This window comes from Setaria italica, chromosome IX (genome assembly GCF_000263155.2).
Source record: "Setaria italica strain Yugu1 chromosome IX, Setaria_italica_v2.0, whole genome shotgun sequence".
Taxonomy (NCBI): domain Eukaryota; kingdom Viridiplantae; phylum Streptophyta; class Magnoliopsida; order Poales; family Poaceae; genus Setaria; species Setaria italica.
In genome coordinates, this window is record NC_028458.1 from 1767844 (window position 1) to 1794172 (window position 26329).

General features: G+C 48.0%; 5 protein-coding genes across 5 annotated transcripts; 4 read left to right on the plus strand and 1 right to left on the minus strand.

Annotated features, from left to right (window-relative positions):
- The first annotated feature begins 254 nt into the window (after window positions 1-254).
- Window positions 255-3672, plus strand: LOC101760941 (expansin-A7). Its single transcript, XM_004981185.3, has 3 exons — window positions 255-544; window positions 662-986; window positions 2842-3672. Exons 1-3 carry the CDS (start codon window positions 391-393, stop codon window positions 3149-3151), a joined length of 789 nt encoding a protein of 262 aa, XP_004981242.1. The 5' UTR covers window positions 255-390; the 3' UTR covers window positions 3152-3672.
- Window positions 3673-4397: 725 nt separating this feature from the next.
- On the minus strand, window positions 4398-10890 carry LOC101761344 (receptor-like cytoplasmic kinase 176). Its single transcript, XM_004981186.2, has 6 exons — window positions 10436-10890; window positions 6313-6638; window positions 6035-6170; window positions 5779-5921; window positions 5572-5695; window positions 4398-5074 (listed from the first exon to the last, which is right to left on the minus strand). The coding sequence occupies exons 1-6, from the start codon at window positions 10491-10493 to the stop codon at window positions 4611-4613; spliced, it is 1251 nt and encodes a 416-aa protein (XP_004981243.1). The 5' UTR covers window positions 10494-10890; the 3' UTR covers window positions 4398-4610.
- Window positions 10891-14421: 3531 nt separating this feature from the next.
- Window positions 14422-16879, plus strand: LOC101761730 (dolichyl-phosphate beta-glucosyltransferase). Its single transcript, XM_004981188.3, has 11 exons — window positions 14422-14588; window positions 14685-14755; window positions 14854-14911; window positions 15014-15120; window positions 15263-15308; window positions 15453-15587; window positions 15663-15752; window positions 15827-15955; window positions 16046-16129; window positions 16247-16311; window positions 16439-16879. The coding sequence occupies exons 1-11, from the start codon at window positions 14505-14507 to the stop codon at window positions 16623-16625; spliced, it is 1056 nt and encodes a 351-aa protein (XP_004981245.1). The 5' UTR covers window positions 14422-14504; the 3' UTR covers window positions 16626-16879.
- A 176-nt stretch (window positions 16880-17055) lies between these two features.
- Window positions 17056-21315, plus strand: LOC101762421 (pentatricopeptide repeat-containing protein At4g21065). The gene is given in 4 exon segments (XM_004981189.4): window positions 17056-17245; window positions 17247-19139; window positions 19960-20514; window positions 20798-21315. Coding segments are annotated over 2 exon segments (1866 nt in total). The 5' UTR covers window positions 17056-17144; the 3' UTR covers window positions 19012-19139; window positions 19960-20514; window positions 20798-21315.
- Window positions 21316-23255: 1940 nt separating this feature from the next.
- LOC101763086 (60S ribosome subunit biogenesis protein NIP7 homolog) lies at window positions 23256-25565 on the plus strand. Its single transcript, XM_004981191.2, has 2 exons — window positions 23256-23901; window positions 25235-25565. Exon 1 carries the CDS (start codon window positions 23334-23336, stop codon window positions 23898-23900), a length of 567 nt encoding a protein of 188 aa, XP_004981248.1. The 5' UTR covers window positions 23256-23333; the 3' UTR covers window position 23901; window positions 25235-25565.
- The last annotated feature ends 764 nt before the right edge of the window (window positions 25566-26329 follow it).

Genomic DNA, 26329 nt, shown 5'->3' on the forward strand with positions numbered 1-26329 from the left:
AAAGAAGGAAACAAAGCTGAAAAAAAGATAAAAGGAAATGTCACGACTGCCCCTGCCTCAGTGCTGTACCAGCTCGTACCACGCCATCAGGCAGTTCACCATCGCGCGGAGCCTCCGCGCTCGTTTCTCTTTTTCACTGAGCGGTGGGCTCGCCGCCTCCTAGTAGACGCAGACGTGTAGGTAGATTACCCTCGGAGTCCCAGGAGAGCGCCATAAATACCACCCAGCCTTGGCCCTTCTTCCTTGGCCTCCCCACCACTCTCCGCCCCCGCCCAGTCTTCCTGTGCCGCCGCGAACTGACACCGCCCGTCCCGCAGCGAGTGCAACCGCGGCGAGTCGCGAGGAAGCAAGCCAAGGCAACTAGGCAAGCGAGCGAGGAAAGAGGAGGGGATGGCGGCAATGCCGGCGCTGCTTCTCCTGGTGGCCGCGGCCGCCGCGCTGGTCCTCCCCGCCGCCGCCCGCATTCCCGGCGTGTACGGCGGCGGCGCCTGGCAGAGCGCGCACGCCACGTTCTACGGCGGCAGCGACGCCTCGGGCACCATGGGTACGTTCCGTTCCTTTGGTTCGGCCGCGGGTCTTCCATTCTTTCTTGGACGAGTTCTTGCGTTCGTCGTGTCGTGCCATCTCATCGAGGATCCGAAATGGGTCTCTTGCGTTGCAGGCGGCGCGTGCGGTTACGGCAACCTGTACAGCCAGGGTTACGGCGTGAACAACGCGGCGCTGAGCACGGCGCTGTTCAACGAGGGGCAGAGCTGCGGCGCCTGCTTCGAGATCAAGTGCGAGAACCAGCCCGGGTGGCGGTGGTGCCACCCCGGGAGCCCCTCCATCCTGGTCACGGCCACCAACTTCTGCCCGCCAAACTACGCGCTCCCCTCCGACGACGGCGGGTGGTGCAACCCTCCCCGCCCCCACTTCGACCTCGCCATGCCCATGTTCCTCCACATCGCCGAGTACCGCGCCGGCATCGTCCCCGTCTCCTACCGCCGGTACTGCTCCTCGGTTGCTAAAATCTCGAGTTTTTAAGTGCTGAGACGAACACTAGCGACGCCTCTTGGGTTTGGTCGTTGGGGACGGTGCACGTAGTAAAAGACATTCAGGCCATGTTTAGTTACTCCCAACTCCCAACTTTGACACTATGCAAAAAGAAGATTCCCTATCACATCAAACTTGCGGTACATGCATGGAGTACTAAATGTAGATGAAATTAAAAACTAATTGCACAGTTTTGTTGTACTTTGCGAGACGAATCTTTTAAGCCTAATTAGTCAATATTTGGACAATAATTCACAAATACAAACGAAACGTTACAGTGTGCTACAGTGCTGTAACAGTAATTTGGCACCTTCCAAATTCCCCAACTAAACACGGCCTCACCTTGGTAGGGGCAAGAGCAGAGCCGGACAGAGCTCCATGGCCTCTGCTCGTCTGCATTCAAGATTCCTCCACTCTCCCCCACACGCCTTTTGAGGCGGCGCCTCGGCCTGCACTGTTGGTGGGGAAAAGAAAGCCTCCGTGACGCGTTCCGTTCCGTCACAGGCGTCCAGTAGTAACGCCCACCCGCGTCCGTCGCCTTTCCTGTGCCGTTTCATCTGCCCCGTCGGTCGATTTCGTCGCCGGTTCGGTTGCACGGCATGGCCGATTTGATTCCCTGCCCGGCGGCCGGCGCGCCGCCGTGATCACGGCGCCTGCAATTACTACCCCGGCGCGGGTCATGGGAATATGCACCGGATCCGGGGTGTAAAGGCGGGGGCGGGTACTCCTTGCTGGGAGAGCAAACGCAATGCGAAATCCTGTACTGTACGTGGTAAAGGTGATTTGGTACGGAGCTGGAAATGGAGGGCAGGGATCACTTCATCCTGTCCTGGTGTGGGCTAGTGCGCCTCTTTCTGTGATTGAAGCATTGGAGAGCCCCTTCCTAGTTCATGCTATGGTCCATTTCTCTGAATTTGGTAGGAGTAGATCTGAAGATTTGGCCATTGCCCGTGTGAATTCTGCGCAAACCATATGCACACACTTCAGTAGTAGTAGTAGTAGTAGTAAGCCCATTCCGGCATGTCACATGTCCCAGTGCTACTAGTAGCAAGCAACCTTTCTTGTTCACATTCCGACGAACAGCCATTTTAGTAGCAAGTAACATTCTGTTCGGCTCTAATCAGCCATTTGCGTAGTTGCGTGCGTTGTGATCTGCATAATGGAACACTGTTTTGAGCAGGGAAGACCACCAGAGTCGGCTACAGAGAGGCCCAGAGCAGAGAAGCCTCCAAAACAACATGGGGCCTGTAGTAGGAACAGTATAGAAAGTAGAAACACTCTGGTAGGGCACGGCACAGGCTTTGACCTTTTTCACTTTGGGCCGACGGGGGGACACACCCGTGATTCCGGCCGTACGGGCCTCCGCCCGGCGTCGCGGCTTTTCCGGTTCTCCCGTCCACGCCTCACATCCCATGCCCTACCGGCCTACCCCCTGAAATGGCCAGTTTTGCCCCTCGCTCCTCCGGCCTCCGGTCCCCGCGTGACCTGTAAAGACCAGGGGCCGTCTCGTCCTTCCGTCCTGCAGCTCCACCATTACGCGTGAAGCCTAGCCGAGTGGTCCTGCGGCTCTGCCGCCTGCGCTGCACCTCCTGACCGTGGTGGTTGTCCCATCCTTTCTTTTTTTTTTCTACAGCAGCAAGTTCTGTAGTTTTTACAGTTTTGCCCCTGGGAAAAATTAATGTTGCTCCGTTAATACTCTTGCTGATTACTACCTGCTGATTACCAGATTGATTGGTTATCTGATGATGCTGTAAAAAACCACTAGCATTTTTTTTACTGAAGAAGAAATGTGGTGATGATGTTTTGCAGGGTGCCGTGCCGCAAGTCCGGCGGGATTCGGTTCACCATCAACGGCTTCCGCTACTTCAACCTGGTGCTCATCACGAACGTGGCCGGGGCCGGCGACATCGTGCGCGCGAGCGTGAAGGGCTCCGGCACCGGGTGGCTGCCCATGTCGCGGAACTGGGGCCAGAACTGGCAGTCCAACGCCATCCTCGTCGGCGACGCGCTCTCCTTCCGCGTCACCGGCAGCGACCGCCGCACCTCCACCTCCTGGAACGCCGCCCCGCGCAACTGGCAGTTCGGCCAGACCTTCGAGGGCAAGAACTTCAGGGTCTGATCGATGATGCTCCCGAGCATCATCGCCTACGCCGCCGGCGTTGTGATTCGGAAAAGAAGCCGATGCCTCTTATACGTAATTAGTATAGTCATTAAGCATGTGTCGGGGTGGGAATGTGCGTCCAAGCTCACGCATTCTCGCCGTAATCCGGGTCCAAGTCCTCTCTGAAAGGAAGCTTTTTCTTCTGAACGAGGGGGTCAATCAAAAAGGGTAAAGTCTAGAGTTGGTTAGGGTATATTTGTCAGTCACAACTAGTCCCTAGTACTCTGCTCCATTAGCGTGCTTATGGCTACCCGACTGTGTGGTTATGGATCTTGTTTGTGGTTAAGCCTCGGTTTGTGGGGGTGATTTCTGTTCGCAGAGTGGCTGAAGTGGCTGCCAAGCTGCAGCTTAAAAAACTGGTCGCGGTGAGTGTAGCCCGCAGCTGCTTGTCCTTGTCCCCTGTCATCTGTCTCCATCATGGACCTGATTTTAAGTACCAGTAAGGTGATTGGAATTGTAAGAAGGCTACTACTACTGTTTGTCGTTGTTCTTTTTTCCTTCTTTGTGATAGACTACTTGCTTAGGAAACTGATGTGATTTTCGCATGATGACGATGACGACGGCGACGATTCGTTGCCGGCTCCTTTGCGTGAATGCTGGTATGATATCCCCTTGTGCTGAAATGAAAATGCGTGAAAGGGATAAAGATGAAAGCGAAAGCGCGCCGCGGGCAGGCCTCGGCTTTGGGGATGGTTTTTGTTTGCTTGCTCGAGTTCGGATGCCAGGGTCGAGCTCGTGACGGCGACGGCGCCACCGACCATGCCGTTTCGGGGCATGGCATGGCCTCGCGGCATGATGCTACCGGTGCCTGACTTGGCGAGTGAGTTCCCTGGACCTGGAGAGATGGGAGTTACGTGTCGACGTCATTCGTGGAGTGATCCAAAATGCTACGACTTCCGTGACAGGTGAGGTTGCTGTCGTCAGGCGCTGTGGTGTTGCCGAAAACAGTGGCATGGTTTGCTGCAGAGGAATTGCTTCCGGCATGGAGGGCGGAAACGGGGATCGCAATGGCCGACCCGCTGGTGGGTACCAGTGCCATCTCAACGATCCTCACGCCGGAATTTCGATCGGCAAAGCGGCCGTCAACATCATACAAATCCATTCACGCCGGAGTATCATGCATGTATCCCGGCTGCACAACAGTCAACACCACTGAGATCTGGCAGATTGATGAGCATTGCAGGCTATAACTAGGAACAAAGGCTCAGGAATCATTAACAGCTTGCAAAACATGAGCTTCTCACTGATGCCATGAGTTTCGACATACAAATCTATTCACGGTCAGCTGAAACCGAACAGCTCAATAGCTCATGTGAACGAAGAAACGACTTGTAGCCAAAAGCCTGATTACCCTCAATATACACATCATATTCACAAGCTACAATCTAGCTAACAACTCGATCAAGCTACGCCTTTGCTAACGAGAATGAGCCAATGATTTTGGGTTTGTGCCAACGGTCTCCTTCGTCCCTCCCAGGCTTCTCCGGCGAGGCTTGCGGCTGCTCTTGCTGCCGCTAACAGGAGCAGACATCTGTTTGGTTGCAGCCTTGGGTTCTTGATGCTTCTCTGCTTCACAGGAGTCCTGAAGCTCTTCTAGGATAGTGACCACAGCATCCATAGATGGCCTCATTTTAGCTTCGTAGGACAGGCATTCAAGGGCAAGGGTGGCAATTGTTTGTGCACCACTGAGAGAGTATTGACCTTCGAGCCTGGTATCCAGGACCCGGAATATCTTGCGCTTATGTGTCAGGTAAGGTCGAGCCCATTCGACGAGATTGTGCTCCCCTTGTGGCCGGTTTTTGTCGATGGCGCGGCGGCCTGACAACATCTCCAGAAGCACTACTCCAAAGCTATAGATGTCACTCTTTGCAGTTAGGTGACCTGAAAGTGCAGCATTGTTCAAAGAAAGAGATCCATATCAGATACTGAATGAGATGTTGATACAAGTTTATCAAAGTAAAATGATGCTCTTTGCCTACAAGACAGCATCGCAACATAATGTGCAATGAGATGAATTCAGAAAACATCTAATGCGATGGCATGAAACTGTTTATGATATACAAGAATGCCACAAACATAAGATCCAGCATCCATGACCTTACGTTATGTTCTCATTCCACTGCTCACGTAAGCCATAGCACCAAAAACTTCTCCAAATTATGCAGCCTAACCAACTCAATAAAGTAGATAATGTGCCAAAATTGCAATTTCCATGCAGGGGATGTATGGTACCAAATTATACCTTTTGGACTTTGATAGGCAGTATTTAATGCACGACGCTAGCTAATTTGTTTTTGTCACATAATGCAGTTTCTAAATCAGGGCATCCAAATCTAGAGAAATTTGGATGGAACTACCAAGACCTGCACTAAGATTACCTGTTGAAAGGTATTCAGGAGCTGCATAACCATATGTTCCCATTACTCTTGTGGAAACGTGGCTCTTCTCACCAACAGGACCATCCTTTGCCAATCCAAAATCAGAAAGTTTCGCAGAATAGTCCTACACATTAACACGATGCACCCCTTTCAGTAGAGCATACAAAAGTTGAAGGTACACAGCAATGAAGATTTACTATCACTTACCGTGTCAAGGAGAATATTGGAAGTCTTAAAATCTCGGTAAATGACTTTTGCCTCTGCACTGTGAAGGTAAGCTAGTCCTTTCGCAGCTCCAAGTGCAACCTTCATTCTAAGGTTCCATGAAAGAGGTTGAAAGTACGAGCCTCCTACAACAAGGATTCATACAACAATTTACAAATCAGAAGACATATTACCACAGTAACATTGTAATATGAATGAAAAACAAGAGAACAGTAACACTAGATCCTGAGTAACTTACTCCTAAAGAGATGATTTTCCAAGCTCCCGCGAGGCATGAACTCGTACACTAGCAGTCGGTGTTCATCCTCTAAGCAGTACCCAATTAGCTTGACAAGGTTGGGATGACAGAACTGACCTAGGTAATTAACTTCCGCCTACGAACGGAATATTTATCCATGTTAGTATAGTAATCAAGTCAGCACAGAAAGGTAGGGTACAAGATGAAACTTCAAACGAATGTGAAACTATAATGAATTTACAGGACAGTAGCATAAAGTTGAGTAGCATTATACTCACCAACCACTCTCGGTGTCCTTGCAAACCCTCCTGGTTGAGTCTTTTCACAGCAACAGCAATTCCAGTGCCAGGCCTGCAGGGTGCTAATGTATTTTCATCGATCCATCCCTTATAGACAGATCCAAACCCTCCTTCACCTAGCACACTATCAGGACGGAAGTTCCTTGTGGCTGATTTGAGATTACTGAAGCTGAAGACCTTAACATTGGCAGATTGCAGGATCTCGCATTCGGTCTTCGCATTTGGAGGCATGGAAGCTGAAGAGGCTCGACTACTACAGCCACTAAGCCTACTCCCATCCTTGCCACCACTCTTTGAGAACATCCCTGCAGATCATGTATTTGTAAATATTATACAGAAACAAATGTACAAGAAAAGATCAAACCAAAGCCTCATATTATCCACAAAAGTGTGCTGTGATGAATAAAGTTTGCAGTGATATATCCCAGGTATGATCCAGAAAGAACAACCACTTAAACAGGAAACTAGGCACTAGACAAGGAACTGGATATTGCAATCATTACTTGGTCATCACTAAAGATTGACACGAGAACCTAGAGTTAGACGATAGCCAATAGCAGTTGCCATCTTTGGCACAAATTGTAGCACTAATAATAGATTAATTAGTGTCCAAGAATCTGCTCCAGCAACCATTTGCCTACAGGAGCATAAAACATTGCTGGCTCCCACTATGGCACTCCCAAATAACTGCAGTCCATCCATATGATGAATACAATTATTATAGTTTGATTTTATATTTTTATTTTAAAAATGGAATAAATGGGAAAAATCAACCGATCAAATCTAACTTCATAACATAATGTCCGACCAATTTGGGAGATCTAACTTTCCTAATGTGACATCCAACTATTTTGATAGCAAGTACCAAAGTACGTCATGGATCATTTATGATAGTGTTGCTGGCCATGCTCTACGTGACCTTCCTGGCCATGGTCACCACCGCATACACGTCTTCGCGTGAAGGCCCGACATGTTTGCTGTCAGCTAGGGGCTAAGCAAGCAGGCTGTCTGTTATGGACCTAGAGGACCCAGCTGGGCCCTTAGGGGCGGCCCAGAAATGCCCTCGTGGGCGAGCGAGAGGAGGAGACGCCGCACATGGCCCCACCGGCCCCATGGGCGGATATCCTTTTTAGAGTCTTTGAATAATAGTCAGGTTAGAGAGTCTAGAGATAATTGGAGAGTTTGTTTAGGAAAGGATGGATCCAATCTATAAGGAATCCAATCCTAGTTATCTTAGGAGTCAAGTCATAAGTCCCTATATAATTGAGGGAGTTGTACTATTTGAAAATCAAGAAGGAAGAGAATTCTCTCAACCCTCCAGCCTCCCTGCGCCTGCCGCCTCCCCCTCCCTGCGCTGTCCTTTCCCCCCCTGCGCTGCCCCTGCTGCACCCCCTCCTCTAAAACCCTAACACCGTCCCTCACTTGCAGCATGACTGCTACTGCTTTGGGCTCGGTGCATTGCAACATGTAACCTATCGTGAGTTCATGAGCTGTTAGCGAGATACTGGGCCTTTCCCTTTTCAGCGTCACTCCTCTGTCCTCTCCTTGTGTGCATGCAGCATCATGCGTACAGGATCTGCAATGACACATCCCGACAATAGTGCACATCAGCTGCACGTTCAGATTGGCTATCTCCTATAATGGCAACAACGGGACATTTTCCAAACCTTTGTAACTTTGTCTATTTCCTTCTGGTTGTAACTCATGTACACCATGTATTCCCAATCCGACCAATAGAATCATCATTGCGTGATTACAATCCGATTCCAGAGCCATTCCTTTGGCGGCCTCGACAAATTGTACGAGTTTCTAAATTATGGCGGCAAATAAATGTAGTTAAGTCCCAATTCTTATCTAGTTATCTGCATGCACTCTTGCAGTTAACTGAGATAAAGCAAAAGGCCAAAGAAATAAGAGATGCAGAAGATCATGCATACATGCATGCGGCCATGTAAAAACCATAGACATGCTCAGGGAATGAACTAACAGCATGCATGATTTGGGGACAGGTAACCGGAATAGCCAGAACCTTTTAATATTTTTTATTTGTCCTAAAATTTAATGGCTTAAGACTTACTATTTGACCTCTTACCTCCTAGGAGGTAATCGGAGTACAGTAACAGGGCCCAACTTTGTCTGCAGGAGTCAAAGTGATGACTGGGGTAGAGCAAGTGTTCAAAATGAGCAGGAAGGGTGGAAACACAAGCAGTTTTCCTACATAAAGCGGTTACAGGCATGCATAAATAACCTAACCAATGATCTAAAAGTTGTAACCTTATCAGCTAATACCTAAGAAGATATAAAACTATCTATTAGCAATAGCAATAAATGAGGCTGTCATTTGATAAGATGATATGTAGAGAACATGTTCCAGCTGCAGAGCACAGAACCGTAGTTGTACAGCAATAAACTGTTATGTGGGGCCGGAAGTATTCAAGGCGCAAGAAAGGCCAGAGGAAGCAGGACGCAGCAGAGGCTTCGTAGTCAGTTAGGATTAGTTGGTTAGTTCGGTTTACTTAGAGATTTGGTTAGCTCGTGATGGAGGAGTTTGTTTAGATTTGGATTAGGAGTCTGGTTTATCTTAAGTTGTTGAGAGCTTGAACGAGGGGCAAGAATCGGCGTATAAATATGAAGGCCTTGTAACCGGAACGTCAAGCAATAGATTAATCTTTCCTCCAATTCTATCTTCTCCAACCAAGCGCTGAGGACTTGATCCTCTCCCTCTGTCGTCAGTTACCTGGCTGGGGTTACCCCGGCTACTACATAAACTTTCTAACAGAACATAAATCAGGATCTTTGTAGACTAAAACTTCTTATACCTCTCAATTGAATTTGACCAGTACATCATGAACTATTAACTTATGAACGGTACGTATGGTAACACAATAAACATACATAACTTTCATCACGAAAGATGATAAAAGTAATCATTAATACAACTGTCACTAACTGTTCAAAATATGTAATCAACAGTTTACAAGAACTAACTATCTCATGTGCACTGGTTGATACTGCTAGCACTGTTATAACACTTGTCAAAGTAAATTAAGGTAGAACTTGGGTGTCTTCCCTAAGCTCGTATCAACGATGTAAACTAAGAAGATAAATAAAAACATAGTAGCAATAGAGAAACAACTAGTCAACCCCTAAAATATTATTTTCCTCGGTCCATGTGATTATTCTGCAAATGGGGAAATGTGAATAGCGAAGGTCAACGGCATAAACTGTCAAATAGTGGCCAAGCATACTAAGTGCTTTACCACAGTATTAGTCCCACTTCAGTCATATATTACCTTGGTCAACAACATAATCCAGGGTGATTGGAATTAGACATGCAAGTAGTCAACGCAAAGTACTATTTAAGATATTAATGCAACCTTTTGCAATAAAGTCAACCTCATGTCGATTACTAATGTCATCTCAAGAGGACAAATGCTACCAAGCAGATAACGAAAGAACCACTACTCATGAGGTTCCGGTGAGACATCATGTAACGAATGGAGCATCTATGTGAATATGTACCATCCATTACCATATGAAATACGGTGATACTAATACCTATCATCTAATAAAGCTTAAGCTCTTTTTGCACAAGTACAGAACTACCTCAAAGTACCAAACCTCAAGGTTCCAAGCTTGCTTTAGAAAAACGACTGTCAAGTGATTGCGATGCCTTACAGTCAGAACACATCAAAGTTGGCAGGACAGCTGAAACGTTGGGATCATCTAACAGACCAAAGACTATACCATTACATAAATGTTCTGATGATCATCAGAGTTAGCACCTTGAACACATCGAACCACTGGAACAACCCAAAAGCCTAACTAACTTGCATAAACACGGTAGCATACCATTACATAAATATCCTGGTGATCATTCCCTCTATTGCAAAGCAACTTATCTAATTAAACCTCCCAAAACCGTATTACTATCATGCAAGTAAGTTCATCATATAGCAATAAGCTTCCAGCGCAACGAATCAAGCCATCTCATAACCTCCCGCCTGATCGGAGCGCGCAAGTAGCAAGCACGGACCATCCAAACTCCGCCTCTTACCACCCCCATGAACCAACATCACCGACAACAGCGAGAAGGACGAACCTGAGGCGCCAGGGTGAGGGCTCCCATCCTTGATCCGCGCGCCCCAGCAGTTCCCCATTCCCGCGCGTTGCCCGCGCCACGGCCGCCGAACCGAAGCGCAACAGCGAGGGCGCGGGGGCCCAATCAACCAATCGGATCAAACGAGCCGAGCGCCACCCTGCTCGCCACGACTCGACCACGCGGCGGGCCGCGTCGCCGTCACCGGAGGCGCCGCGCGATCCCCCGCCGGGGCTAGGGTTTTGGGGAGCGAAGGCACGAGCCGCGGAGGGCGGATAGGTAGAGACAGGAGCCTACAGCGAGGGATGGAAGGTGGCGTGGTGGAGTGCGTGAGGCTTTGGGGAGGGAGGAGGGAGGTGGGGAGAGGAGTGAGCCGAGCGAGAGGAGCAGAGGAGTTAATGGCGGGCAAGGGATGCGTGTGTTACTGGGGCAAGGCACCGCGGGTTCCGCCGCTTCCGGTCCTTGCTGCCCCTCCTGGGAAAAAAAGCCTGGGAAGTTGGTGCGTGGCCGTAGAGGTACGGAGCCGGGCGAGACGCTGCCGCGTGGGCCCCTGTTGGGGCCGGTGTTTTTACCGTTTCACACCGGGGGGTAACTGACCACGCATCACGATTGACGCCCGAGCAAGAAGCTGAATGGGTTCGGGCTAGTATACGAGCTACGGCCCAGGAAATTGGATGGTGTCGTAGTCCGGCCTGGTCGACTGTCGGGCTTCATTTCACCTTTCCCTTTCATCATTTTCAGAGAATTTTTTTATTTTTTTATTTTTCTTTTACGATTTTGCAGAAATAAATAGTCGATCCAAAAATTTGCAGAAATAAACCTCTACCGGATCAAATGCGGAAGCAAGCTACCGCCAGTTGAACCGACGGTAACTTCCCTCCTCAGTACACTTTCAAAAAATAATAACTAATTCATATAAACTTGGATGAAGATAAACTTTATATGCAAATTTTAAGTTTCGATGAGATCTACAACTTTGCAGTTCAAACTTTTTCATTCGATATCATCTTGACGCTTAAATAATCGACACAAGTTTCAGATCTAAAATTCCAATTTTAGATCTGAAACTGGGCATCACACATTCAGAAAATCATAACTAATTCATATGAATTCGGATAGAGATAAGTTGTATATAAAAATTGTAGCTCTCGATGAGATTTACAAATTTGTAGTTCAAACTATTTTCATTTGGTGCCATCTTTGTGCTCACATAATCGACACAAATTTCAGATCTAAAATCCAAGATCACATCAAATAAAAAAAATTTAAAGTTGTAGATCTCTTCGAGATCTATAATTATAAAGTTTATCTCCATCCGAGTTCATATGAATTATTTATAACTTTTTGAAAGTGTACTATTTAAAAGAGGGAAGTTACCGCCGGTTCAGCTGGCGGTAGGTTGCTTCCGGCGTTTAATCCGACGGTAGGGGTCTATTTCTGTAAATTTTTGAATCCGCTGTTTATTTCTGCAAAATCATAAAAGAATAAATAAAAAATAAAAAAATCATTTTCAGGGGCTCCTTTGGATGATGGGTCTGGATATAAATAAAATCAAGCCCGGTGACTTAAAAAGAGGTAGCAACATTGTTGGAGAACTTGTAAGCAAAGCTATTTGCTTAAGATAAGCTAAGGGATTTAGTTGCACGAAGGAGTTGTTTTGCCAAGCTTATAGAAGAAATACAATAGTATCTTCAAAACTATACCAAATAAATTCACCGTTAAACTATATCATACGGTGGACTCCTTAAACAATTTGGTATCATATTGTCACTATATATTTTAGCAAATTTGATCAAAATTGAGTAAATTTTACTTAGGACGAACCAAAATTAAATAATAATTTAGGATGGAGGTAAGTTTTTTGAACGAGACATTACAATTGTAGTTTGCAAGAATACAAGCTATATTAATTATAGAGATAAAACACATCACATCAACTCTTTTCTTGTGTGCAAACCCTTTTATATAAGCACCAATGGAATATCAAATTTTAACTACACAACAATGATAATTTTTTTAAGTGCAAATGGTAGATTCTCTGCCTTCTCGTTTAGGTTACACACGTCATTGAATGAACAGTTTAGCTATTTTGTATAGAAATCTAGTGACGCAAGGAGAATGTAAAGTAAAGTTAGACATCAAGGATAATGTAACTTTTTTATTATGCATTTATGCTAGAAGTGTAGTTATTGGGAGTTTCTTATCCAACAATGCAAATATGTTATATGTATAGGTTTTTTCAGAATTTTCTCAACTAAATTATAAAATTGGCACATTGTGTTTTTTTCGAACTTTGGAGATTTTTGTTATAACGCTGTCTAGCAGTAAGCCAGTACTAAACCTCAGAGCTTTTTTTTTTGGCAACGAAGTGTAAAATCACTAAAAACCCTGCAAACCTGTCCGGCAGCGTCTAAGAGCAACTCCAAGAGACCGCTAATCTTCCCCCTAATACCTTCTTTAGGGGAAAAAAGAGAAAAAAAGAACTCCAACAGTCCACCTAAAACTCCCTAAAAAATTGGGGACGCGAAAAAAACACCTCTCTTCCCGCAAATATTCGCGACTCCCGTGTTCCCCCAATCCGCCCCCGACCTCTTTCCCGCGGGCGTTTTTTTCCCGGGCGCGCGCTCGGCGACGACACAGCGGCTCGGCAACAGCCACCGGCGGCACCGAGGACGAGGAGGGCTCCGCCTCGGGGTTCGGCGCGGGGTTGGGTCTCGACGGCGGCGGGCTCGGGATGTTGGCCGCGGAGGCGGCGCTAGAGCTGGAGGAGCGGGAGATGCCGCCCTGCCCGCCGAGCGTGCGAGCTTGAGGACTGCGGCATCGCCGCCACATCCGGGAGCTCCTTCTCCTTCGCCACGCAATGGGTAGCCGGGCCGAGCTAGAGAGCGCGCGATGGTTGCGCTCGAACTGGGGTCCTCACGCAGCCGCAAACGAGAAAGCGAATCAGCGGAGGAGAAGGCCTCTGGCACCTGCTCTTGTCCGGGGGCCGTCCGTGGTGGTGCCAGGCCTTGGACGAGGGGAGAGACCGAGTGCTAGTTGATTCACGCTATGCGCGCGCGGCGACGGGTCAGGCACTAGCAAATAAGCGATGGCGAGGTCCCGATTTCAGGCAGGCGCGCGCATGGCGTCGTCGCTGTGATTCCCCATCCGCGGGGATGGCCGGGCGCCTGGCGGGCCTGCTCGAGTGCTCTCGACTATAGCGTGCTGGGGTCTCCAAGGACAAGCACCTGAGTCTCCGCCGTCAACATTCTGAAACTGCAGATGAGAATAAACATACAGAAGCAGTGGAGGCCACCACTACTGCAAAGGATGATGATGCAGTAGAAAAGAGACATCAAGACCCAAGAACATCAGAGATCTATAGTCCCGCTGAGCCTGGAGACGAAGTGGAGAAACCTGGAAGGGACTTGTGATTCTGCGTTTGAGATTGCTGCGGCTCTGACTAGCGATTAGATGAGCTTTGCGTATGTGCCAACCGTTGTAGAGAATTGTAGTTTTGAGCCTTTAGATGTTCAGTTAGGATAGTGGTACCGTTAGTAGAATGAAATATGGGACATTGTTATTCCACAGTAGAATGAAATATTTGGTGAACAATAGGATACTGGTTGCCAAATTATCGATACAAGTGAGATCCTTAAGCGTCGTTCTTAGATTGGCGTTTGTATTTTTCCTTCTTAAGTTGATGCTTTGCCGATTGGAAAAGAAGAGGGAGAGATCGAGCGGAGAGAAAGGAGCAGCTCGGAGAACAGAGGGAGAGATCGAGTGGAAAGCTCCGGCGGAGCAATAACGACGGAACCACATGGTGGATAAGAAATGGATCCAATTATGATGATGTGGCTTGTTTTGAATTATTGGGGTATAGTTTTTAACGTTCTGCTGTGGGCTGATATGTTTTTAGGGGAAAAAAATTTTAGCATTCCCCCAATACCTCATTTTGGGGAAGAATTTTTTGGGGAACTCTTGGAGTTGCTCTAACCCTACGCCTGCTGCAGATCTCCCCAACTCCCGGACCAGAAAACGCACGCGAACAGCATAGCAGCGGGTGGACTCAGCACCGGCCGCCGGGGACGCGATGGTGGCCGTCGCCTGGCCCCTCTCCGCCGTCGCCGGCCTCATCCCGGCCTCCCTCACGCTGACCCTCCTCATCGCCACCCTCGTACTTCCCTCCCCTTCCCCCCCAAACCCTGCTCCTCCGCCCCTTCTTCCTCCCCCTCGCCGCGACGCTCACGCCATGTCTCCCTCTCGTGCGCAGGTGTCCATCCTGGTGCTGGGCGCCGCCGCCTTCTTCTTCGAGCACATCCGCAGGATCGGATGCATGCACTCGTAAGTCGCTTCTTCCTTCCCGTCTCGTACTCTTCGTTTCTCGCGCGATCTGCGCGTCGAGTTGACTGGTACGTCGTCGTTTTGGATCTCGGCCGCAGGCTGGAAAGATCGGCCGTCTCAGACGCCTTCTTCGAGGACCCCAATTCGCTCAACAAGGTAGTACCGATTGCTGCTCCCTGCTCGTGTTGGGTTCATCTCGGGCTGCGGCACGGTGTGCCCGCTAGGTGTTTGCTCATTTGCCTGTGTAAACTGTTACAGGTTCCCTGCCCGTCGATTTTTGATCCTCCTGAGAAGTACATTTCGTTGATAGTTCCTGCCTACAACGAGGAGCATCGACTCCCCGAGGCTCTTACAGAAACACTCAAGTAAGGCTTTGATATGAACATTTCCTGCTCTTGTTTGCTCAATACTCTATTATTGCAATTTATACTGGTAGTTGTACTTCTAGTGTTAATTGTTTGCTTGCTTGGTTGTGTTAATTGCTTTGTTGTTCTCTCTCTTTAATAGCTACCTGAAACGTCGTGCAGCTGCGGACAAGTCGTTTTCTTACGAGGTATGCGAAAATCTAGCATGTTGTTGGCATTTGTGTTCACCTTAACATTTGCAAATTTTGAGCAGTTTAGTGCCAAACATTTTATTTATTGAAACATGCATTATTAACTTAAACAATGTTGGTGTTCAATCTATTCTGTCAAAGGTTTTGATTGTTGATGATGGGAGCACTGACCGAACCTCTAAAGTTGGCTTCAAGTTTGTAAAGGAACACAAGATTGACAATGTTAGAGTTCTTCTACTTGGGAGAAATCATGGGAAGGGTGAAGCAGTCCGAAAGGTGAGTGTTAAACTTCCTGCATATCCTTTTGTTTTCAAATAATAACTAATTAGTGTGGAAAGCATGGTCTAATAGGGGATGCTCCATTCTCGTGGTGAACTATTACTCATGCTTGATGCTGATGGGGCAACAAAAGTGACTGATTTGGAAAAGCTCGAAGCTCAGGTCTGTCATAAGCTCGATCTTTAAGAATTTAATTAGTTGTTTACAACTCCTGGAATTTACTTTTCTGCTCTTAGGTTCATGCATTGGCTCAGAAAGTTAATTCCAGCCCTGGAACATCTACTGGTTCACCTCAGAAAGTATCAGATGTTGAAATTGCTGTCTTTGGCTCACGTGCTCATTTGGAGAAGCAGGCTCTTGCAACAGTAAATCTCTTGACTCCCGGTTACCCTCAATTGCATGATTTTCTTTCTTTTTCACCTTACCTTTTTGTATTCATTTATGACTTATCGCAGAGGAAGTGGTATCGAAACTTTCTTATGAAAGGTTTCCACTTGGTAGTTTTGTTGACTGCTGGTCCTGGGATCAGAGACACACAGGTATGTTTTATTTGCTTAATATCCTCTAATAAACGAGTGCAGTTGATTTTACATGTACTTTCTTCATGACTACACTGTTCACTATCCACCATATGTGCATTCTTTTACAAATTCCAGTGTGGGTTTAAGATGTTCACACGAGCTGCTGCAAGGAAACTTTTCACAAATATCAGATTGAAGAGGTATGGTTTCCTTTTCTTCTTTTCCTTTGAGGTTCCAGTGATGCTTCTATATACCAATTCCTCTTTCTAGGCTTGTAGATTCATGCTATGGATGATTGTTACAGTTTTCCTTTTGTTGCTTGGGCAGGTGGTGTTTTGATGTTGAGCTTGTATACCTGTGCAAGCACCTCAGGATCCCAATGGTAGAAGTATCTGTTAATTGGACTGAGATACCTGGATCCAAAGTGCGCATGACAAGCATCATGCACATGGTATTTGAGCTCCTGCTGATCAGAGTAGGCTATGGACTGGGCATATGGAAAATATACACATAAACCCTGACATCTGTTGTTGACAACTGCAGCTTAGTTCATCGTCACCATGCAAGTCCATTTGAAGGATCACTGTAAAATTTTTCGGATATTTTCACCTGGAGAGAATCCATGCCTCCTGTACTTTAGTGTCTGAATCATAGAGAGTGACAAATATACGCCGAACTTGTCCCCACTGATAAATTCTCCTACTGATTTGTTATACAGGACATCAAAATTCAATCAATGGAAAAGAAAAACTTATCTGCTTCTGAGTCTTTGACAGGATGCAGTGCTGAACCGAATCTGCTATGCTAATTTGCATACGAGATATGACGAACAAGCATTCAAGATTTTTTTGAACAAAACAAATCTGCTGAATTTCACAAGTACTAAAGCATTTGTCACCAGAATTCATGAACTTCATGTGTTCCAAAGGGGTTCTCGACTTCCTCGAAAGAATTTACCTGCCATTGCGCACTGGCGCGTCTGAAATGGCGCGATGCGAATGATCAAAACCGCACAGCCGCGCGCCCGGGCGCCATGCCGTGCGCTCGACCAAATGCCGCCGCCGCTTCCACCTTCTCTTGCGCCGCATCTGCGCCGCCGCCGTTTCTCCACCGCGCCTGCCTCGCACCACCCACCATCCGCGGCACGGGCGGCGGAACAGCACTGCCTCCGCCTTCTAGAGCGCTCCTCAACGCCGGCCGCCGTCCTCCAGTCCCTCGCATTCCTCGTCAAGTCCGGCCTGCACTCCAACCCGCTCGTCCTCACCAGGCTCTTCGCGTCCACCGCCTCCGCGGCGCCCGCGCTGCTCGAGCCCCTCGTCTCCGCGCTCCTCGGCCCTTCCGTCCCGATCGATGCCTTCCTCGTCAACACTCTCATCCGCGCGCACGCCACCTCCCCGCTCCCTTCCGCCCGCCTCCGCGCCGCCGCCTTCTTCCCGCTCATGCTCCGCAGCGCTGTGTTGCCGAACAAATTCACCTTCCCCTTCCTCCTCAAGGCGTGCGCGGCGCTCCCGGGCTCCCCAGGCGTTGGGCTCCAGGCCCACGCCGCCGTTCTCAAGTTCGGGTTCGCCACCGACCAGTACGTCTCCAATACTCTCATACACATGTACTCGTGCTTCGACGGCGGGTTCCTCGGGGACGCGCGGAATGTGTTCGACAGAATGACGAAGTCGAGTGCGGTTACTTGGAGCGCGATGATTGGCGGGTATGTGCGTGGGGGGCTGTCAAGTGATGCAGTTGAGTTGTTTAGGGAGATGCAGGCCAGTGGGGTGCGTCCGGATGAGGTCACAGTGCTTGGCGTTCTGGCTGCAGCTGCAGATTTGGGTGCACTCGAGCTTGCTCGGTGGGTTGGGCGGTTTGTGGAGAGGGAGGGTTTTGGGAAATCTGTGACGCTGTGCAATGCGTTGATTGACACGCTCGCCAAGTGTGGTGATGTGGATGGGGCTGTGGCAGTGTTCCAGGGGATGGAGGAACGGACTGTTGTGTCTTGGACCTCAGTGATTGATGCTCTTGCAATGGAGGGTCGTGGGAAGGAGGCTGTGGGAGTGTTCGAGGAGATGAAGACTACTGGAGTGCCACCTGATGATGTTGCGTTCATCGGTGTGCTCACTGCATGTAGCCATGCTGGAATGGTTGATGAAGGCCATGGCTACTTTGATTCGATGAAGATGCAGTATGGCATTGAGCCTAAGATCGAGCATTATGGTTGCATGGTTGACATGTTTGGTCGTGCTGGCATGGTTGAGCGGGCAATGGAGTTTGTTCGTACGATGCCCATGAAACCAAACCAAATAATATGGCGGACACTTGTTGCTGCCTGCCGTGCTCATGGCAGGCTTGAACTCGGTGAAAGCATCACCAGGAACCTTCTAAATGAGTACCCGGCTCATGAGGCCACCTATGTTATGCTCTCCAATGTCTACGCACTGACACAGAGGTGGAAGGAGAAATCAGAGATTAGGAGAGAGATGAGCAAGAGAGGATTCAAGAAGGTGCCAGGTTGCAGCGTTGTTGAGCTTGATGGGGAGGTTCATGAATTCATAGCTGGAGATGAGTCGCACCCGCAGTGGAAGGAGATATACAGGATGGTCGAGGAGATGGCAAGAGAGCTGAGGCGCATTGGGCACATCCCAGCTACATCAGAGGTTCTCCTTGATCTTGATGAGGAGGATAAGGAGGGTGCGCTTCAGTGGCACAGCGAAAAGCTGGCGATTGCATTTGTGTTGCTGAGGACTCCTCCTGGTACACAGGTCCGGGTGGTTAAGAATCTCCGAGTATGCTTGGATTGTCATGCAGCAATAAAATGCATTTCACAGGTTTATAACCGGGAGATCATAGTGCGTGATCGCAGCCGGTTCCATCGCTTCAAGAATGGCTCCTGCTCATGCAATGATTTCTGGTGATGGAATTGCTTTTCACCAGGTTATCCTGTTCCTCAGTTCTCATGGTCCACTGAAGAGTGCGTTGAAATTCCATAGAAGATGCTGGCGGTGATAATTTATCTCTGCGGAGCTTCTGCAAATCTATAAAGGTTTGTCCATTGTTTTCCAACGCAAAAGCTTTCAAGGATACTACGCGTTGCATTGAAGCCTATAATTTTTCTATAGTTCACTTTGTCCACTGAAAGTCTTAACTTGTACACATTTTTCGGGCAACCATAAAGAATGGATCAGACCATGGAGTATGCACAACCTCATTTTTCACATCCTATATTTAAAAACATGAAATTTAATCTAAGGATATTTGTAAACAAACTAGACAAACACTAGATTTTCAATAGACCATTTGAATAAATGCTTAACATGATACAATATTACATCTACCGTGCAAGATTTATACGGTATCACTCTTTAATACTTCTGCTAGCCTGTAGACTTGAAATTTGCATAGCAAGCATAATCAAGCTTCCGGCATATATGACATTGTCAGCCAACCTCTTAATGCAATGCAATGCAAAAAAGAAAAAGAAAAAAAAAGAAGTGTTCGCTGCATCTTGACCAAAATCTGCCATCTCTGCGCCAGTATTGTTCTTGATGGTGCTGAGGACTGCAAAACCTTCTTGCATAGCGTCCTTGAGGATGCCCGATTGCCAGTCCACTATGCAAGCGATACCAGGTCTTTGATGTCATGACTATCAGCCATCTCAATGGTTTTGCTGGTTTTATGCAATGCTATGTCAAGCCTTTTTCTCAAGCATCTCCTTGTTCATGCTCTCGTCTTCATTCATGGAGTGTGCTGATAAATGCTTTTTTGAAGATATTGTCGTCTCAATGCCCTCTCTGATTTTCACCGGCACCGCTCTTATCCTTTCCTCAAGCATCTTGTTCTCCATTTCCTTTTCATTTGTGCAGTGAGCTATGGATGTCTGCCTCTGAACTACCCACCATATCTCCATCATTGCCGTCTCTGTCGATGCCTTGAAACTTCCGCATGGCCTACTCTCTATCATTGCCTCATTCTTGTTGCGTGCTGGTAATGTCTCACCCTTGTGACTTGTCATTACATCCTCATTCATGAGTATCTCTCTGCACTCTCCTTTTCAGGGCCTCCCCAGTATGCGTCAAACATAGATGATTTCTTCACTGTTTAGCAGCCTGCTCTTCCAAAATAAATTGTGCACTGTATGGAACATAATTTTCAACCCGCTTCTGTCTTTTTGCTGATCTCTTCTCTATCTCTGCCCAAACCTCCCGCTCAACCAATCTTATGAATCTTGCTGTATCTGCTGCAAGGTCCTCTAACATCTCCAGTGTACAGTTCAGTTTCTCCAAATCGACGTTGTTTGAGAACAACACCTTCATGACATTGCAGGTGTATCCCAGCATTCCTGACAGCATGACCCTACTGAACAAGAGGGGGTACCAGCTGTAAGATGAACTGGACAATGAAATGGGACTAGGAAGCCGGTACGATGTACTATTTTGTCATCTGTATTGTATATTGGCCTACATGAAAGGAACATCTAAAGTGGATGTTTATTGTCTTATAGTTTGCATGCTATTTCTTTGTTGTGTTTTAATGACTTGTTACTTCAAGCGTTTTTATCTTGAATTGCAGTGGTGTAAACTCTTTAGTTCCATGTATTGATACTTGAGTTTCTTTGTGGAATTCTTTTGCACACTTGGGGTTTTAGACCATGGAATTCTTATAGCTCTTTTATGTATTGACACTTCTATCTTGATTTTGCAGGATATGCCAATAACTAGTCACGGTCAGACTTCCCTGTGCTACATGGGTATCAAATTATTCTGACGCATCATCTCATCTTTCTACAACGCCACAAAGTACCAGAAATCCATTTGGACAGACAATCACGCCTTTCCTGGACTGGACTACATCAATGGCAAAGTCTGGATTCCCTGTGCTTACATGACATGTGCTTGCAGAAAAGAAAAAAAAAATTCATGGTCACTGGTTAGAAATGAGATGGAACTATGGAAGGAGGAAGCATTTAGAGAAGTGGGGGGATCACACTGCTGTTGGTTCAACTATAGTGGCAGATAGGTGCTCACTTCAGAAGAGTGACTAACTTGATGCCAAACAAATTCGCACTTCTTCCATTCACCTGGCTAAGCATTGGAAAGGACATTAGATAGGTGGCCAGAACAAGTCAGCTGCATGAAACATTCGAAGTCTTCAGCTAAGCTCTCAATGATATGAACGAAACTGTGAATGTCATCATCATCAAGGTCATATCCTGTGGTTTCCTTCCTGGCTTTGGCTGTGACAACTTTGAGGAGGAGGACTCCTTGTTGCCTTGCTTGCCGGAGGACTTCAGTCCACTGTGCTAGCCACTCCAGGCCTTGCATGTCTTGGATTTCTGAAATCTCAACTGCCGTGATGATTTGAACCAAGGCTTTCTGTAGCCTTCCCGTGAGCATCGTTAATTCCTCGATCTCCCGATCATCTGCTGTTTCAGCCGGGGAAGCATCCGTCTGGTCCATGTCCACTGCTCGCTCGGATGCCTTCTGTTGAAGGGCACGACCACCTCCATTCTCAAGTGTCCGCTTCAGCTCTGCTGCTCCAGCCAGGGCAGCACACGCATTGTACTTCTCTATTCTTACGCATCCGCTTCAGCTTTGGCGAGGCCTGGAACAATGTTATGAAGTCCCCGATGTTCTCTGACGCCTTTTCCAACGCTTCCACTGCGCTGTCCAGTTTCTTCACGTCCTCATCGCTCGAGAAGAGCACCGAGGCAGCGGTGCCGATGCGTCGCGACATGCTCGACAGGGCTTTCCTTGTGAAAGACATAGCGGTGCCAGTACCGGCACTGCTGCTGCTTGCCTGCTGGTGATTGCCGTCTCGCTGCTGGAAGCTGAGGAGCACCTTGCCGCCGTGGGCGGCAGCCTCCTTGAGATCCTCCCGCCACCGGAGCAGCGAGGTGCTCTCGATGGCGTACTTCTCGGACACCTCGACCGCGCTGCGGACCCTCATGTGCAGACGCTCCAGGCGCTGCAGCTTGTCGGCGACGGGCGTCTGCTTGCCGAGGTTGCCGACGAACTTGGACACCGCCTTGTCCGCGACCGCACTGGTTACCACCGGTGTTATGGTCTTATGGAACCAACCACTTCTTTTGCCATGGCGACTAGCAGTAGCAGCCTAGCAGGGATAAAGCTGTGTCACTGGCTATACCCTCTCCCGGTATAGAGTTGTTGCATGAACGATTAGATTAGGAACCTTACAATTGCTTGCAGAGTTGTCATGTCTGGCACGAACGAATTTATCAGGGTGCCCGTGGTGGTATTTGCATTGTTGGTGTCACCCTAAGGCCGGCCTGCCGCCTGCGCATAGGGAAAAAGAACCCGGCATCGCGTTGTTGTCGAGGAACTTGGGAATCAGCGAAGTCCTCTCCTCTGCAGTGTAGCTGCACTGCAAATTTGCAATAGACATGGTTTTGATCGCCCTATAGCACTCCTTCCATTCTTAAATATATGATGTTTCAGAAATTAGTTCTTTTTTGAACTAACTAGCTTATCCTAAACGTCATATATTTAAGGACGGAGGTAGTACCTTATAATTTGTCCTTACTAGGTACGTGCCTGTTCAAGTTTCGGCAAGCGCTATAGCTGGATGCGCCGCTCTGCATATTCATGTCTGCATCGCTTGAGACATGGCAGCGGTGTGGATGCATCGTGCCATGGTCGACGGGGCGTTCCTTGTGAAAGACACAGCAATATAGCATTACAGGATGCAGTATCGCTGGTCCTCGCAGTTGCATTGAGTTGGCTTCAGGTTTCGTGCCTTCGTGGCCTCGTGGACTTTCAGTCTCTGCTTCCGGAGCCTGAAAGCTGAGAAGCACCTCGTCACAGTCCCACTAGGGGCTTCGCCGCCGCTGGAGCAGCGTGGTGCTCTCAATGGCGTGCCGCGTGCGTCTCAAACACCTCTCGATCGTGCAGTGGATCCTGATGAGCAGCAGACCCAGCCACCGCTGCGATCGCCGACAGCTCCGGCCAGCCGCCGGCGAGGCGTACGAGTGAAGGTGGAGCGGCGGCGAGCAGGGACGTCGCGATCGCGGCGAACGGACACGATGGCGAGGCCTCGCTATTCGCCGGACGTGTCGTTGGGCCGAACTGGGCCGTGCTAGCTAGTCGGCCCAGTTAAGCACAACGACAACAACGTGCTTAACCCCACAAGTCACCCCGACTCCCCAAGGCCCGCGCCCCTGTCCCCAACCTCAACCCCTACCGCCGCCGCCAAACCCTCCGCCCCCGAGCTCGCCGCCGCCATGAGGCCGCTCGACGAGAAGGAGACGACGCAGGTCTTCGAGAAGCTGTTCAAGTTCACGGGCCCCAACCTGAAGCACCTCCTGGAGCGTCCCGCCGTGGAGGGCCCCGACCCGGAGCCGGGCCGCTACTGCCTCCGCCTCCACAAGAACCGCGTCTACTACGCCTCCGAGTCCCTCGTCCGCCGCGCCACCGCCGTCGCCCGCCCGCGCCTCGCCGCCGTGGGCACCCCCATCGGTAAGTTCACCCACCACGGCTCGTTCCACCTCACCGTCCACGCGCTCGACCTCCTGGCGGCGCACGCGCGCCGCCGCGTCTGGCTCAAGCCCGACACGGAGCGCTCCTTCCTCTTCGGCAACTCCGTGCCCAAGTCCTCCCTCGCCCGCATCACCGAGAACACCAAGGCCGGCGACGGCGTCGTCGTCATGTCCATGGCCGACGTGCCGCTCGGCTTCGGCGTCGCCGCGAGGTCGGCGCAGGACTGCAGGAAAGCCGACACCAACGCAGTCGTCGTGCTGCACCAGTCTGACGCCGGGGAGTACCTCCGCAAGGAGGAGGAGCTCATGTGAGGTGAGGGCACAATGCCACAACCTTGGTTGGATAATATTGAGTGAAATTGGAAAGATGTATACCTTATTGTAGTGTTCCAAGGCTTCAACATTTCAACCTTTGCAATTTAGATGTACCAAATGATTAATTGGTTTTGAGATATGATGATTGCGGCTGCCAATGTTAATGTCTGTCAATGGTTCAATGCGAATTTAGAGTTTTTGTGCTTTTTTGGGATTAGGATCAAACTGAATTATCAGGCAAGGTAGTCTGAGAAAAAGTAGTCTAATTGGACAGTATTCTGTGTTATATGTAGTGAAGAACTTGGACATCAGAGATAATCAAGCTAATTGATGGAATATGTCATGTCCTATATGCGTCAATAGGGCAGTGTGATGGAGCATGTGAATGGATATAAGACCATTCTGTTTTATTTTTTTGGTCAAGCCTCCAAGCATATGCATTTGAATGCCGTCTATGCTATGATGTGATTATGGTGTCAGTTTTATTAATTGTTGATGCTACTGCTCAATGTTTTGTCTTTTGAATTAATCAAATGAGTATTCGGACCACATTATTTCCTAAATTCTACATAATTAATCAAGCAAAGTAAGTTTCTAATAAGGAGTTCTACTTTGTGCGCTTCATTGTTGAATTTTTTTAGAGTGCTTAATCTGCTAGCAGTTCTCAGGATATGTATGTGAGTAAAACTTATAACTTAGTTGCATTGAGAAAGCATGCTTAATCAAAGAAATCTGCTGTGTTAGATGACAACAGACCTATAGGATATCTCCCCTGAATGTTTTTACAGCTATGAATTGGAAAACACGGTAGAATGGTTGCTGTTCTTGCAAGTTGCAAAGGGATTTCATTCTTCTTCATCAATTTTTTATTTGTCTGGTGACCTGGTCCCGGTGGATGAGGTACCAGGCTAGGATGTTTAGTTGGATGTATTTTTTTTTCCTTTTTTTCTTTCTTAACTTCAGTCCAGCATGTTGTTGTGATTTTAGCATGTCATGGCTGATTGGTTGCCCTGAGCTGTTATAATCACTTGTCATCGGGCTGCAATCTAGTACCTACCATAGAAGTCTGCTTTTACAACCTTACTAGCACTGGTTTTCCCTTGGAGCATGGTCTCCCTGAGCCGATTCGAGGCTTGGCATCCTCTTATTAAGATGAAGCAGAGGTCTGCATAACTGATTATGCAGTAGGCTACTATATTATGTTGGTTTTCATAACATCTTCATGTACTGTATAGATCCATTTGGCATTTCCTGAACATGAAACTTGTATACATCTGGTTTGAGCTTTGCGATCCTGTTCTAAGTTTTGACAGCTTTCATCATGCTTGCAGGTGATATGTTTCGTTTACACTTACAATCAATATTCAAATATCCCATTAGTTTTGGAGCTTTTCAACTAGTGCATGGAACAGTGGAGATGAATATTACAGGTGCTCAAGTCTAGTCCTGAGGCAAACCTGGGCTCGTAATTTTTTTCATCATGTAATCTATCAGTATGATTATGGAATTTTTCCTGTAGAACTTCTAGATTAGATGATCAATGATATGGTCAATGGACCACTTGCAGTTGTACTGAATGCATGAATCAAGCTGTTGAAATATCGCAAGCAACTGCTTCAATGGTTCAGTGCAACTTAGTTTTTCAAAGAGCCTGCTTTTACATAGTGAAATCGGTCATGATGATTTTGAATTTAAGATATGCTATATGGCTGTTCAGTAGAGTTACCGAATGCATTGAACCTGACGAGAAGTGTTACTGCAGAGCATTGCCCTGTTTGCTTGCAGAGATTAGCGTGGATTACCGCCATTTCCGTGTAAGAATAACTGGCAATGCGATTAGTAGATCATCACATTCTTTGATTAGGATTTCCTTCCCTGCCATCGAGAGTATTTTCTCCTTCCAAACCACGATTCCGGATTTTATTTTTTCGAAAAAGAACGCTCCTTAGAGATTTCAGCTCGTTCGACTGGCTGCTTTGCAGCTGGCAGGCCTAAATAGTTCTCATTCTTTGCTTCACAGTGCATAACTGCAGATGAAGCACAACCATGCAACTTTGCTTTGTTGAGGCCGTCGTGTTCTCGCTAAACATGGCTGAAGATTTCTCTGTGTTTATCATTTGTCTAGAGCACTTGTCGTATAGCTCAAGTATATCATTCAGTTGAGAAGCATTGGCCGCATCACCCTTCACAAGAATGGGCGAGTCATCTGCAAGGAGAATGCTAACGGGCCAAAGATCTTTAATGCGTTATGGTTATGAACTTTTAACCTTTGGGACAACAGTTGTTTCATTCCAGCCTGGAGGACACCTCCATTCAGAACCCCAACACCTTGCTGCTCTCACGTTCGCCTAATTAGGCACTATTTGGAATGGAGTTTTTTTTCAAATGAATGGCAATCCTCCATTTTGCTGACATCACCGTGTGTT

Bases quoted from the DNA above. Each gene is read 5' to 3' on its own strand.
- LOC101760941 (XM_004981185.3), top strand. From the start codon at position 391: ATGGCGGCAATGCCGGCGCTGCTTCTCCTGGTGGCCGCGGCCGCCGCG. The intron at 545-661 runs GTACGTTCCGTT...CTTGCGTTGCAG, and splicing joins CGACGCCTCGGGCACCATGG to GCGGCGCGTGCGGTTACGGC. The intron at 987-2,841 runs GTACTGCTCCTC...GATGTTTTGCAG, and splicing joins GTCCCCGTCTCCTACCGCCG to GGTGCCGTGCCGCAAGTCCG.
- LOC101761344 (XM_004981186.2), bottom strand. From the start codon at position 10,493: ATGGGGAACTGCTGGGGCGCGCGGATCAAGGATGGGAGCCCTCACCCT. The intron at 6,639-10,435 runs GTTCGTCCTTCT...CATGATCTGCAG, and splicing joins CCCTCACCCTGGCGCCTCAG to GGATGTTCTCAAAGAGTGGT. The intron at 6,171-6,312 runs GTGAGTATAATG...TTCCGTTCGTAG, and splicing joins AAGGACACCGAGAGTGGTTG to GCGGAAGTTAATTACCTAGG.
- LOC101761730 (XM_004981188.3), top strand. From the start codon at position 14,505: ATGGTGGCCGTCGCCTGGCCCCTCTCCGCCGTCGCCGGCCTCATCCCG. The intron at 14,756-14,853 runs GTAAGTCGCTTC...TCTCGGCCGCAG, and splicing joins AGGATCGGATGCATGCACTC to GCTGGAAAGATCGGCCGTCT. The intron at 15,121-15,262 runs GTAAGGCTTTGA...TCTCTTTAATAG, and splicing joins GCTCTTACAGAAACACTCAA to CTACCTGAAACGTCGTGCAG.
- LOC101763086 (XM_004981191.2), top strand. From the start codon at position 23,334: ATGAGGCCGCTCGACGAGAAGGAGACGACGCAGGTCTTCGAGAAGCTG.